The following is a 15695-nucleotide window of genomic DNA, read 5'->3' on the forward strand; positions in this document are numbered from 1 at the left end:
ACGACATACTGCTCACTGTCTGTTAGAAAACTTTCTATACAACTGCGTATGTCATCAGATAGACCGTAAGCGCACACTTTTTGGAGCAAGCGACAGTGCGGAACCGAGTTGAACGCCTTTCGAAAGTCGATAAATAGGGCATCAACCTGGGGGTCGGTATCTAGAGCCTGTTGTCTGTCATGCACAAAGAAATGGTTGAAATGGCTCCGAGCACTATGGGTCTTAACATCTCAGGTCATCAGTCCCCTAGAACTTAGAACTACTTAAACCTAACTAACCTAAGGACATCACACACATCCATGCCCGAGGCAGGATTCGAACCTGCGACCGTAGCGGTCGCGCGGTTCCAGACTGAAGCGCCTAGAACCGCACGGCCACCAGCGGCCGGCTTCATGCACAAAGAGGGCCAGCGGTGCCTCGCATAACCGCTGTTTCCTAAAACCATGCTGGTTTCTGCAGGTGAGCTCAGAGTCATGATGTCTGAACACAAAATATGTTCCATGATTCTACAACAAAGTGGTGTCAGTGAAATTGGCTGGAAATTATGTGCACCCGATTTTCTCCCTTTTTTTGTAGATTGCTATGACCTACACCTTCTTCCAGTCCCGTGGAACTTTCTGCTGTTTCATTGATCTCTGATAGATGATGGATAAGAATGGTGCTATATTTGTAGCATAGTCAACATATAATCTTACGGGGATACCGTCTGGGCCAGATACCTTCCTGGCGTCTAAGGCTCTTAACTTTTTTACAATAACAGATGCACTAAACACCATGTCAGCTATCCTTGCATTTGTTCGATAATTGATAGGGGGAATGGTGCTGCAGTCCTCTACCGTAAACGAGTTTTTGAAAGCTAGATTTAGAATTTCGGCCTTCTGTTTATCATTATCAGTTACATTACCCATACTGTCAGCAAGGGAAGGAATTGAATTTTTGTAGTGTTCATAGATTTTACGTATGACCAAAATTTTTTGGGGTTGTTTTTAGAATACCAGGAAAGACAAACAGTGTTGTGGAGCTGTTAGAGGTAGTGTACCTTTAATTTTGTTATTTAATTTTCCTCTCCTAATAGGAGAATAATGTGGCCATGGTGCTTTAGTGGTTAGAGCACTAGACTACGATCCTTGATGTCCCAGTTCAATCCCTTCGTTTCAGTCCATCAAGGATAGCCCCCAGTCCACTCAGGCTGCTGTCAAAATGAGTACTGGGAATCTTTCCCAGGAATAACAGGTAGCCAAAGGAGGAGCCCATCACCCCTTAGTGCTTCTGTGAATAAAAAGGCTGCACTCTACCTGCAGTAAGGCTGATGGTGCAGTCACGGACTTTTGCTGCAGACTTTGCCATAACTTTACCTTTTAACAGAAAAATAAAACACTGCAGAAAGGTTGCACTTTCTAAATTAGTTTCTTATTCTCACAACGTTCTCATAGTTTTGCTCATTTACTTGTGCGTGTGCACACTATTTGCCATGATTGTTGATTGATTGTAGATTGGGCAACTGATAATGTCAGCAAATGAATTAGCCATAAATTACTCTGATATTCACCATGTTGATTAGTCTCTCTCTCTCTCTCTCTCTCTCTCTCTCTCTCTCTCTCTCTCTCTCTCTCTCTCTCACACACACACACACACACACACACACACACACAGATGATGTAACTTACCAAACGAAAGTGCTGGCATGTTGATAGACACATACAAATGTCTGCTTGTGTCTGTGTATGTGCGGATGGATATACGCGTGTGTGCGAGTGTATACCTGTCATTTTTTCCCCCTAAGGTAAGTCTTTCTGCTCCTGGGATTGGAATGACTCCTTACCCTCTCCCTTAAAACCTACATCCTTTCGTCTTTCCCTCTCCTTCCCTCTTTCCTGATGAAGCAACCATTGGTTGCGTAAGTCTGAATTTTGTGTGTATGTTTGTGTTTGTTTGTGTGTCTATCAACATGCGAGCGCTTTCGTTTGGTAAGTTATATCATCTTTGTGTGTGTGTGTGTGTGTGTGTGTGTGTGTGTTACCTCTGTACCATCAAATACAAAGCTGCTTTATCCTTCAAAATTTACACCATGAAATCTGTGCCTGTCAGCTGCAGATGTGAGCTCTACATCATATACAACAATACAGTATGTATACCACAATCTTTTTATCATCTGGGACTGCTTGTGGTTAAATGTGAGAATTTATTTATGATATTTTCATAGCATAGGAGAAATGCTAATTTTTTAAAAATTAAAGCATCATTAACATATAGTAAGATACTGGCTCATATTTAAAACTGGAAAAGTGGAAAAAATGACTTTATTACTTGAGGGAGGTGAATGTCATACACTTTATAGCTGCTATTTTTGATGGAGGGTGGCAATATATTTCTTATGGTTGAACCTGAAACAGCAGAGTTCCTTCATGCAAAATTTGTGCCATAGCATGAATTAACTGAGGAAACTTTCTTTTTATTCTCAGGACAGGGCAACACCACTATTCATTGCTGCCCAGAATGGTCACTTAAAAGTGCTGCTCTTCCTTTTGACTCAAGGAGCTGATCCAGAGCCAAGGCGCACTGATGGTGCTACTCCACTATGGATAGCCGCACAAATGGGTCACGATCATATTGTGCGGCAACTTCTAAAAGTGGGGGCTAAAGTTGATGCTACGCGACATGTGAGTTTCATAATTTCACCACAGTTTTATTTTATAAGAAGATATATTATTTATCTTATGTACCAAAGTGAAATTAGTCTGTTTATTAGAATAACATGACATAAACTGAAGACATAAAGTCTCTATCAAGTGTATGATCATATGAAATTTTAAAATAAATATGACAGTGTCACTAATTAGTGTTTTTACATTTAAATTTAGTGTATTCTGCTACAAGAGGATAAGTTACATATTTGTTGTCATCTTGATTTCAGGATGGGGCTACACCATTGTTCAAAGCTGCTCATAAGGGCCATACAGCTGTAATAGAAGAACTCCTTAAATTCAAACCCAATCTTGGACTTCTTCCTGTAAGTACATTGATAGTAAAAAAGTCTATTTTCTGTTGTAGTCAAATACACAAATGATATTTCAGTCAAAAATTTTGACAAGAGATATTACCAGTTAAACAATATTATGATGGGGTTTTACTATACACATGTGTGTAAATACATATAAGTGTTTATAAACACACACGTATGCACGTACATGCCGCCCCCCCCCCTCCCCAAAACACACACACACACACACACACACACACACACACACACACACACACACACACACACACACACACACACACACACTCTCTCTCTCTCTCTCTCTCTCTCTCTCTGAGAGAGAGAGAGAGAGAGATAGAAGGGGGGTTTCTGACTACGAATTTAATTATACATGTAGCATTTATTAAAAAGATATTCAAATGCTATAAGAAAGAAAACTTCACTGTGTCTGCTTGTCGACTGAATGGTGTTTCTTTGCTGCCAAAATTGTCTTCAACAAAATATCAGAACTTCCATTGTGTATGCATTTCGTTGATGCTCCACATAACTGAACGCCATCTCCTCTGTGGTTATTAATTCAATGACAGTCATCTTTCACTCATTTTGTACTGTAATACTGTGCTCTTCTACATCATTAATTTTATTACCATAAAGAAAATTGTGATCATTTTGTTGAAACACTGTTGATCTAGTGCACACTTGTTACTCACATCTTTAGTTGTAGCATCCTTACAGCCAGTAGCACATTTCAAACCAGGAACAATTTCAGTCTTTTTGTGAACTTTGGTTTTGATTTTTATCTTCTTTTAACAACGTGTTCACAGACTTTTTTGGTTTCTTCCCAAACCTAAGCCACGCAGAACACTGCTTCCCTGAGTTTGACTACTTTCAACTTTTCTGTCATGTTCTTGTCACTGTCCATTTCCTTTATAAGGATGTAAGAAATTGTCATAGATATTTTCTCTTAAGTGTTTCCAGCATACCTTAGCCCACTGGCAGGCACAGTGGTGATAATTTTAATAGTAGTAGAAAGGCTTTCTTTTGGGGTGCTATCCAATAGAAGAAGACCTTCTCTTGGTATATTATTCAAAACTGGAAACTTCTCTACAAATGTTAAAATCTACGTAAAAACCAGTCCTCAAATGTGGTGACAGAAATCAAAACATAATTCTGGATTGCATAATGTACAGGACATGTATTAACAGATACAGGGGTAGACAAAAGTGCAGAAACACCAAATAAACAATACATTGCCATGCCTAATATGGTGTAGGAAAACTATTGGAATTCAAAACACCTTTCAGTAATTTCAAAATAGATAAATACACATACTGTATAGTTTTCATTGGAATTTTATGCCATCCTTCAGTTACAGAAGTGGTATGAACAGGTAATGATAATGCAGGTGGATGGTGATCATACTCCCTTTTCTCCAACACAGACCACAGACATGCAATAATATCGAGATCTAATGATTTGCGACTAGGGTATACTTGACAGTTCATTCTCATGCTCACAGAACCAGTCTAGAATGAAGTAAGCTGTAGGAATAGGGGCTGTTTTCTTGGAACACAGCATTACCATTGGTGAACAGACATAGAATCATGGGATGGACCTGATCAGCCAAAACAGTCACATAATGTGACTGCAGAATCCATAGTGCAGCAGTAACATTACTGCTACCATGCAAGGGGGCCCAGGGTTTGATTCCTGGCAGGGGACTGGGTGTTGTGTGTCCTTCGTCATCATTGACATGCAAGTCGCCGAAGTGGTGTCAACTAAAAAGACTTGTGATATTATTAATAACGTACACACATCATTTGGTTCTACTAAGAAATTCATCAGTGGAGTAGAAGGAGTTGGCCACCAGGAAATCCTTTAGAATATTTTCAAACTGAACAACATTATTAGTTCAACTCTTTATGGATGCTAGCATTTTATTGATAATGTGTATATTGCTGAGTAATGGACACCTTTCTGAACCAAAGTAAGTGAATTTAAATCTTTGTGAAGATTATTGTTATTTCTAGTGTTGATTCCTAGAACTGAGCTGTTGGTTTGGCAAAAGGTATATTGTTAATGATATGTTTCATTAAGGAATAAATATATTCAGAAACAGTAATTAGTATCCCCAGTTTCTTAAACAGCCCTCTGCAGGATATTCTTTAGTTTACAGTACAGATAATTTACTGTATATTGCACATTCTTGGGATTGGGAAACTTTAGTTTAGCTTGATGAGTTACCCCAGAAAATAATCCCATAAGACATTACAGAATGAAAGCACAGTACACTAGCTTTTTTATTGCTATGTCAACTGTGTCTGACAACATTTGCACAGAAAATAAGAGATTTGTTTAGGCACTGTCAATGTCTTCTATCTACTTGTCATAATATTTTAGGCATATACAGGCAGGAAACCTTTTACAGATTCCGATGTGCATATAGTATGTTTTTTCGAACTTTAAAAATCCAAAGTGTGACATAGATAATATTTTATTTGTGATCAGATGGTTATGAGGTCAACTGTATGTTATCTTTTCTAAAAATTTTCAGAATGGGAGCAAAAGTGACACTGGATGGTGATGTGATGATATTTCTTTATTTCCCTTCGTATAAAAAGGCTTAACTTTGGCAATTTCAGCAATTCAGGAAATATTCCACTGATAAAACCTGCAAACAAAATGACATTGGCATCTGGTAATTTCACTGATGAAAGTTCATTGATACACACAAGAAAAAGCAAGAGCCCTAAGATGGAACCTTGGGGCTCTAAGATGATTCCCACTTGGATGACGCCTGATATCTTAATATGTATCTCTTTCTTTTGACACCCTTTGTTTTCTGTCAGAGATTAAGATTTGAACCATTTTGCAGCTTTTTCTGTTATGCCGTAATATTCTAATTTACTTAAAAGGCTATTATGATTTAAGCAGTCAAATGCTTTTGACAGATCACGAAATATACCAGAAGCCTGTAATTTATTGTCTAATGAATTAAGTACATTCTCACTGTATGGGTAGATAGCCTTCTCAATATAGGAACCCTTTAGAAATCCAAATTGTGACTTGGATAATATTTCATTTGTGGTCAGATGGTTATGAGATCAAATGTGTATTATCTTTTCTAAAATTTTGGAGATGTGGGCCAAAGTGAAATTGGATGGTGATTTGGTGGTATTTCTTTTTATCTCTCTTCTTATAAAAAGCCTTAACTTAAGCAATTTCAGCCATTCAGGAAATATTCCACTGGTTGATTACACAAATAACTTAAATGTCACTAAACTCAGAGGCAAACTGTTTAATCAACTCCATTGATATATTGCCATACCCACTAGAATTTTTTTTTATTTTAAGGACTTAGTGGTGGACGTTACTTCTGCTGCTGCTGTGAGGATCATACTCATTTTTATTGTAGTGCCTGGTCTGAGATATCCCTTGGAAGCATTTACTGAACCTGACAACCCCATCTCTTCAGTAACAGTTATGAAGTACTAATTGAAAAGTTCAGCAACACTCCACACATCTCTTACCACGTATTATTTACTCTTAATGCTATGTGGTCCTCTTCATCTCTCATTCTGCCGAGCGTCTTCCGTCACTATTTCCCATATTCCCTTTATTTTGTTATCTGGTGTGAGTTCCTTTTCTGATAATGCATTTGTTTTGATGTCTGTATTACTATCTTCAATATTTTGCATCAGTTTTTGTAATGATCTATAGCACTTACATCAGAGCTGTTTCTGACTGATAGACATAGTTTCCATGGATTTGTGTAGACTAAGGTTGCAGTAGGTACTGGGAGATGAAGACGCTTGCACAGGATAGAGTAGTATGGAGAGCTGCATCAAACCAGTCTCAGGACTGAAGACCACAACAACAACAACAAGGTCAAATCTGGGTTAGTTTTGGGAGAAAACAATTTTCAAATAAGTTAAGGATATTATTAATATAAGTTTGTATTTCTCATTTATGCTGTGAGCATTATACACATCACTCCAGTTCATCTCTTTGAGGAGTTTCCTACAACAATCAATTTTTGACTTACTGACTTCCATCTTGAACTCAGATTTAGTAGATTTTATATCTGATCAGTATTAACATTTAACAAAAGGAGATGTATGTCATTATCTGAGACTCTAATTATTATTGGTTTTATAATATGATTTTGTTCAGTATATATTTCTATAATGATATAATCAATGGCCATCTTTGAGGCCTTAACTATCCTAGTTGGAAAGTTAACAATATGAATCAAGTTGAATGACAATCCTACTGAGTGTAATAAGTTCTTGCGGAAGGGTTTTTCGAGAAAATATGCATTAAAATCACCAGAAACCATTAATTCTTTCTTTTTGCTGTTAAATAGACCAATAGGGCTTCAAAGTTATTTATGAACAGATTAAAATTACCTTCTGGCACTCGGTATACACTTACTATCATTATGATTTATTGTGAAATTCTACTTCTGTTGCACATGCCTCCATATGCTGTTCTAGGCAAGCTTTATGGATTTCTATCTTATTAAATTTATGTCAGTTCCTGATGAATGTTGCAACTTCTCCATCCTCCATTTCTCCACTACAAAAGTGAGAAGATAATCTAAATCCTGCAACCTTAACACATACAGTGGTCATATGATGTTCAGAGAGGCGAATTATGTCAACTGAGTCGGATGACTTAATTCATCAATGCAGATAAGTAGTTCATTAATTTTACTTCTTATCCCTCAAATACTTTCATATACTAAAGATAGTTGGCATGTTACATTGACTAAGATCAAAGTGTGTGGAAATAAAATTTCTGATAATTGGTGAAAATTTTTAACCAACATCTATGTTTGCTGATCAGTGTGCCAGAATTAAGTTCTATAGTTTCTTTCTCAAACTGAATGTTTGTTTCAATCCTGACCTCTCTTAGAAATTGGCTTCTTTTTATGCTACCTGTCCTAAAAATGGTGCTTCCCCAACACCTGTAACCACTGGTATTCTATCACTCATGGCAATGCCCCCCCCCCCTCCCCCCCTTAATTTACTACTATTAGTCCAGCCAGTTTACCCTTCCCTTTCCTGATGAGGTGTAGGCCATGCCTAATATAATCTCACCTATTGAGAGAAACAACAAGCACCTGACCCAAGCAGCCATTCCAACTCCAAATTAACTCTCCTGATAGAAGAGTTCAGACAAGGTCGGTCATGGCATCTCAGAACAGACACAAACTTCACACTGATATATCTTGATGCAGATGCAGTCTTTACCCAGTCACACTCTATATTGTACCCAGAATCTTTGTCAATAGTGTTGTCCGGGCCAATTACAATATCAATGTCTTCTTTGGTAAAATCTTTACTGAGTGAACCTAAATCTCGTGTCACTTGACCCAGACCAGCTCTAGTTTTATAGTTTTAAAAAAATTGGTGACCTGGTATTCTGATCCTAATTCATCCTGCAGAAGTTGGCCTACACTTCTTGCATGAGAACTACGTAACAACAAAATTTTCTTTCTCTTTGCTGACTTACCACAATTCTTATTCAACTTTCTATTTAAGTTTGTTGTGCCTTGCCTACACCTACCTCTGCCTGAGGCTCATCAGTTTCTAACTGAAGCAACAGACCAAACTTACTTTTTACATTCATCTTAAAGCTGTCTGACGAAGTCCTTAGTATGTTCCTTCTATTACCTGTTGCCACTTCCCAGCTCTCTTTACCCTGCCTGATTATCTCGCCTGAAAGGTAACAATTTTTCCCTCCCATTCCACGATCTTCCTATCTCTACTGCATATCTTAAAGAACCACTGATGAGTCTGATTCACTTTTGCAGTTTCCATGCCACTACAAAAAAAAAAAAAAAAAATGGTGCATCCATCACGCCAAACCAAAGAGTTATCAATTCTACAGCAAGTCAGGCACTTTTCACCCATGGTAAAAATAATACAGTTGTGAGAATAAGTCAATTAAATTACTGAAAAACAAGAAAACACGTTTACTAAAATTAGGCTTACATGCAACTTTATGTAAACAAAGCTACTATGTGCGAAGTTTCTGTATCCAGAAAATTAAATTTACAGTGTGTTTTGCAAATAATGATTAAAACAATGGGGGATACACTGTACTTCACTTGCTACAAAGAAAAAAATGAACAGTTAAATGAGATTCTTTAAGCTTACTGTGCCACACTGAAACAAAAATACAACTATAACTGTACATCATGATCTTTTTGCTTTTTCTCAAATAATACACAAAACTTGAAAAATACTAATAAATGTATTTAATTAGTTATTGGTATTTAACTAAGTTTTATTTGAGTCTAAATCACTTATCTGTACAAGAGCACAAAACTTGTGTGTGTCACCTTTTTCCATGATCAAATACAATAGTGCAACCTGTGTTTATGTTCAAGCATGCACTACTCATGGTGTATACATATTTTTGTCCAACCCCTATATATTTTAAAATGTTATAAGCTTCTTTATTTACCTGTCAAAGGCAGTTTTGCTTTGAAGTTCCCAGCAATATTACTATGAGGAAGAACAGTAATTCTTTTCTTTCTAAGCATGTATCCAGGTTCAGATGTTTCAGCTCAGGCTGCAAGAGTTTTTGATGGCAGCCTCCTTAAAATTCAGTTTCGTCACAATTAAAAATAATTATCAGTTAATCATTTAGTGCTAATTAATATCTTCAACTTCCTTTTTAAATTTCAAATCATCATTATAATTAGCTGCCAATTTTCACCACTGACATTCAGCTGTTCAATGCCATACCATATTTCTCTTCAGATCAAATAAATAAAAAATGAACCAAGGAAACAGTGATATGTTATCTGTTTTGTAATCATGTTTTTGCATTGTTTCTCTAGTTTTGGTTTTATGTGTATGTGACTACTTAGAAATGATATTACCTCAAATTGACACCTAGAACATAAAAACGTATACTTTTTAAGAGAGTATGAAATGTATGCATTACAGAGATGGTTGGTAATTTCTTTGTAATCCACTTTCATATCTTCTACTTCTATCATCTTTATCATTTATTCACTCACTCATTTTACACGGTATTGATATAATGACAATAGTTTAAAAATAATGAGTTATTGCTAAGTTAATGATTTTTTCTAAGAATCCAATACAGGTATCCTTGGTGACACTGTTTGTGGGCATTAGCCCCTGGTCTAATGCATGTTTTTGTGCCCTCAGATAACAGCCTGATGCTCATTAAAGCAATATTACCAAGGATATATACCAGCTGTGAAAGCCTCCATTATATTATGCAGGTTTTAGTACAGTTGCATACTGCAGTTCCCAACAGAGTATAGGATGCAATTTTAAGTTCTGTAGGCACTTTGCATTCTTTTTTGTGGTAATTTTGGTGGCTGACTTTGCACCCCGACTTCAGTTTCTGCATAGCTTTTATATCATCTGCCAGGTCTTCGTATTTGGCCACCTTTTCACTACAGATGCTTTGCAAATTGAATGTTGGGAAAAATGTCTATTAAGAAGGTCACTTGTTCAACTTTTTGATCATTATTTCTAGTTGACTGCATCAGATAATTTTATCAGTTACTAGTGAACCTGGCAATGCTTCACAATTGCTAAATATGTATTGGAATTGGATATACTTCCAAATCTTCTTCTCTCCTCTCTCCCCCCCCCCCCCCCCCTCTCTCTCTCTCTCTCTCTCTCTCTCTCTCTCTCTCTCTCTCTCTCTCTCTCTCTCTCTCTCTCTCTGTGTCCATAGTCCATCTTTCCCCCTCACTGTCCATCTACCCACCCCCACCCCCACCCCCTCCATCCCCGTTTCTGACCTTGAGGCTTGTTTATTATTATTGCAAAAAGATGTATTACCTATGTTCCTCTCAATGTTTATTATTTTAGTGTGTAAAAAATTGGAGTAAATTGGTCAGAAACTTTTGAGTTTTTTGCTAACAACTTTTCCCCTTTACACATGGTAGCCTAAATGATTCATCAGGTTTGTGATTATATTATGTACAAAGATGAGTGATACATGAAAGACACACTCACCAAGTTTTAGGTACATTCTACAAATGTTCATTGTATGCAGTTCTGTCCATATGTCCACAAGCATGATTCAATCATTGTCTGTCACAGCAGCAGTGATGCATTAGTTTCTACAGCATTGTTGGTATTGGGGTACATAAACTTTGTTCCTAGCATAACTCCAAGGAAGAAATCATACGACATGAGATCTGGCAACCTGGGGACATAACAACATAGGAACATCACCCAGACCAGTGCACCTTATCCAGTGATGTGGCAGTTTTCTGTTGAGAAACTAGAAGATGGCTGATCTCCAGTGAGGTGTAGCCTCATCCTTTGAAAGATGAAAGCCAAGGAGTCAGGTGTGGTAACAGCCACATTTCCAGGTACATGGAACGTGTCACAATCTGCTCAATGAGGAAAAAGGGGTGATATACTGTACCTTGGTCTTGGATATGGCACAGAAGATATTCACTTTTGGCGAATCCCTTTCCAGCTCCATGTGGACATGAGGCAATTCAGTATCCCACACTCACTTCTGATGATTTATGTTTCACTACAGATGAAAAGTCACCTCATCGCTGAATATCAATGTTCCCACAAAGCCATCCTGATCTTCCCAAGCTTGTTGCACTCTGACAGAAAACTCGTATCAATGGACAGAAACTTTTGGAGGCAGATGTTGTAACGGTTGCAAACAGTAGGATAAAAATGCAAATGCCAGTGCAAACATTCCAAGCTGTTTTCTATGGAATGCCCAGTTCACAGCTTGTACAAATGGTTGATTTTTGTGGGCTGCACACAAAGTTCTGTCTCCTGTGCTTGATGGTTTCTTCTGAGACAAGTGGTCACCACGTGCTTTTCTGTTGACACAGACAAGCAGTATCATGAAACTGGCGAAACAAATGCAAAATGCTCTGCTGATCAGTGCAGCTTTTCCATATTGGTTTATGAATGCACACTGAATGCTCTCAGTTGATATTCTTACACACAAATACTCTTCTCTTCTGACACCAACTATAAGATTGCTGTTACAGGCCAGTCATCTAGTATGCAAGTGAGCCATGAGGTGGGCTTTTCAAACTTCGTGAGTGTATCTTTTCGCATGTCACCTATTTGCCAATTTACAGTGTTTTGAAACCCAATAAATCATTTAGGCTAATCCCATATATTATATATTTAAAAAGTATGTACATCCAAGTATTTATTGGAGCATTGTGTAAAAATTCGAAATGACTCGGCCAAGATATTTTCAAGACTTTTGGTACCACTATTAAACAGTGACTTGTTATATAGTAGTATAGATTACGCTGTGTTCCTGCAAATTTGGAATATTTATTTTCTGAGAGGATGTTTTTGTAATATGGAGGTCTCCCATAAACTGATTCTGTTGTCCCAACTTCTGGTGGGTTATTCTGACAACTTCATTATAATTTTTCAAATATTTTGTCAGTGACAAGGCTTTACAGCCGGATCTAATGTTCATAGAGGTCTTCTTGTTTTCCTTTACAGTATGTTAATTTTTATTTTCAGAATGGAGAGAGTGCTCTGCATGCAGCAGCACTCTTTGGTCAGGTGGCAGTGGTGAAACAGTTGCTAGCAGCAGGTGCAGATCCCAACCTACATAACCAAGAAGGTGCAACACCCCTGCAACTCGCAAAAGAAGCTAAGCACACTTCTGTTGTGGAGTACTTGTCCAGTCGTTGGGCAAGTGCCAATGGCGCAGCTACTCCTGCGCAATGATAGTCTGATCTGAGCACAAATAGAGCAATGTCAATTTGGTGAAGGATTTGACATGCCTAGGTCTCTAAGGATATGAAACTGGAAAACTTAACACTGGTACTTCCATTTTTGGGAGCTGTTCCACTTGAGTTTTTTGCTGCATTGTAATTCAGGATTACTGATAAACCAGGAACAGTACAGTAATAGACTGCAAAAAATTAATAACAATTTTCAACATAGCTCAGTGTTACGGCATTCCATTTACTAGTTTTTAATTTTTATTATGTATGGAAAAAAGCTGAAATCATCTACAGTTTGTAATATATGCTCAGTACTTACTTGAATTCCATTTTGCCTATTTATTTTGATGTAAAAATAAAACTTCAAAAGTCTATCATAAACAATTATTTTTGGAATACAGTGGAATGCAGTTACTGGATATTTTGAAACTTTTTCGTTAGTATCAATAAGTACATTTTGAGATCACCAGAAGAGATATGAAACACTTGATCTGTGTGTCATGGAACTTGTTTGTTCATCAAAGAACTTCACTTTATTTTGTTAGTTGCGTACAGCCTAAGCCAGTTGTTAATTGTGTACAGACTGAACCATTGGTCAAGCATCAGTGCTTACTATTTACAACAATATTGCAATTATCACAAATCTTTTATCAGTTGAGACTAGAGCATTAGCTCCTAAGTATGTAACTAGGCATGATCATATAATGAATCTCTGTACTCAGCATTTCAGGGAAGGGAAAGTTCGCAGTACCTTGAAAAATGATATTAAATGCTGAACTTTACTGTCAATAAGTGAGAAAGAGAATCTCATTTGTACGCATAACTAGCAAGTAATGTGGAGTCAGACATGTATATTTTTTAACATGTTCAATTTTTGTAAATGCATATATAATTTTAAGAAAGTGTGTTAATCAGTATTGGCAGAATGTATAAATTAATTTGTTGAACTAGAACTGTAAATACTAGTTATATTTTGTTAAATGAGTACCTATCATTGTAATGATTAACCTGTTTGTTAATCATTACATTAAATAGAGAGATTTTATTGTGAACATTTATTACCTTAATGCATTGATGCATCAGACATGTCAGGTAGTAAGTCACATTGCTCTGTGCAGCTGGAGATTATAAAATGACCTTCAGAGAAAACAGAAATTTGAAGGAATTTATTTTCTGGCTTATACTGAATCAAGAGTGGACTGACAGCAATATCTCTTTATCGAAAAATAATAAATTGGTTTTTCTGTAGCTATTTATACAATGAATAAATGATTATTATTGAGGACAAGCTGAAAATCACTGATGGTAATAGTATTCAGCAGGTTTTTTTATTATTTTTGTTTGAAAATAAGACTCAGATGTGTACCAACTCATGAGCTATAGGAGCATTTCTGCCAGATAGCCAAAATGAGTGAGTGATGTTTGAGTGACATTATTGTGTATTCATTGTCAACAGTTAAGAGAAACTGTTTGGAAAACTAGCGTTTCACTAATGTCCATTTCTATGATGGGAAGTTTAGTCATTCTATTAATTATATTCTATACATATTACATCATTATTGGGCACAGAAAATCATCTTGAAAAATAGATGAATTTCCATGTGTTTTTTATTAATAAAATGATTCTCCAGGAGCTGTGAAGAATACTGAGCTTCCCCTTTGTAATAAATAAAGAATAAATTTGCAGAAGATTACAATGAAACTAAGATAAAGATCAGCACTGGTGAAGCAGAAAGAAAGGTTTTGTTCTTTTATTTACTATTATCACTGTCGATAACATCTGTCAACAGTGGATATTGAAGGAGAAAATATTGGAAGGCAACTAGGTATAGAAAAATTGGTATGGAACTCAGAATCAACAGATATATACAAGGGAAAAAACTGCAGAATGAGAAGCAAAATCAGTTAAATACTTGGTCAGTTAATACTGTTAACTATTGTACCATAGTTTCACTGATTTGTTTGCCATCATTCCAACTGCTGTGTCTTTCCTAGCAATCAATCACCCTTAAGATCTTATACTTCCTACCCTCACTCCATTCTTTTCCTCCTTTCTTCCTGTTTTTCATTGGAGCCAGTTGCTGGCTCTGAAAGATGAAACACTCTTGACAGTATTTCATTGTAACTTCAATCATCATTGATTATGATTTTCTTTACCTACGATTACTTTAACAGTAGTATTTAACATTATTTCTATTCATGTTACTGTGTATCCTCAGAGAAAGTGCATATGTGGGATGTGAAGACATTTGGCCAATTTTATGTAGCATAAATGGGATGGCTGCCACAGGATCCCTACAATTATGCTTTATAAATCCAAGACGCTCACAAGAAAAGAAATTGTTGCCTATGATATTACATTACACAATAAATTATGTAAGTATTATTGTAAGTCTGTTGAAATTTGCTACAAATGTATTCAATATTTTGTTAATACCTGAATTTGTGTGTATCAGTACCAGAAGTTGAATAATTTGTTATGCTTAAATTTTGAAATATATAACACAATGTGCATGTTCAGATGTTTTTTTACATACTCCCTGTAAATCTATTTTCATCAATGTGCTCAGTATGCGTAATCCAATCAGTTCACACATGTAATGTATTTTTTTTTTTAATTACAAGGGCATGACAAACAGAATTTAAAAAAGTTTCATGACCATCACAGTTGTGAAGCTATTGCAAATGTGAAACTTGCCATTGTAATCAATGAGTATCTATAATTTATATTTTGGGAAATTACATACTTTTTTAAATATAAATTGTGCAGTCATGGTATGCAGAATCACACATTTGCAAAATGGAAACAGTTTGAGGAAAGAGAAGTAGTAGGATATGAATCAAACAAGCAATAATTTTTTAAGATTATATCTTTTTTATGTGCAGCCTCTTTAAATACAAATGGTGCAAATATTCCCTTCATTTATTCTAAAAAGTCAGAACTATTGTTTAAGAAATAAGGTGAAAAACACCAAAGGATTT

The 15695-nt window shown here is 36.4% G+C and overlaps 1 protein-coding gene across 1 annotated transcript in view; it reads left to right on the top strand.

The window, feature by feature from the left end:
* The window catches only part of LOC126261604 (ankyrin repeat domain-containing protein 29-like), a 627165-nt gene extending 611938 nt beyond the window's left edge, over positions 1-15227 (top strand). Inside the window, exons 6-8 of the mRNA XM_049958554.1 lie at positions 2463-2660; positions 2915-3010; positions 12505-15227. Of these exons, the coding sequence (XP_049814511.1) occupies positions 2463-2660; positions 2915-3010; positions 12505-12714 (504 nt within the window). The 3' untranslated portion in view covers positions 12715-15227. The remainder of the gene's footprint in view (positions 1-2462; positions 2661-2914; positions 3011-12504) is intronic.
* Positions 15228-15695: the final 468 nt, after the last annotated feature.

This window comes from Schistocerca nitens, chromosome 1 (assembly GCF_023898315.1).
Source record: "Schistocerca nitens isolate TAMUIC-IGC-003100 chromosome 1, iqSchNite1.1, whole genome shotgun sequence".
Taxonomy (NCBI): domain Eukaryota; kingdom Metazoa; phylum Arthropoda; class Insecta; order Orthoptera; family Acrididae; genus Schistocerca; species Schistocerca nitens.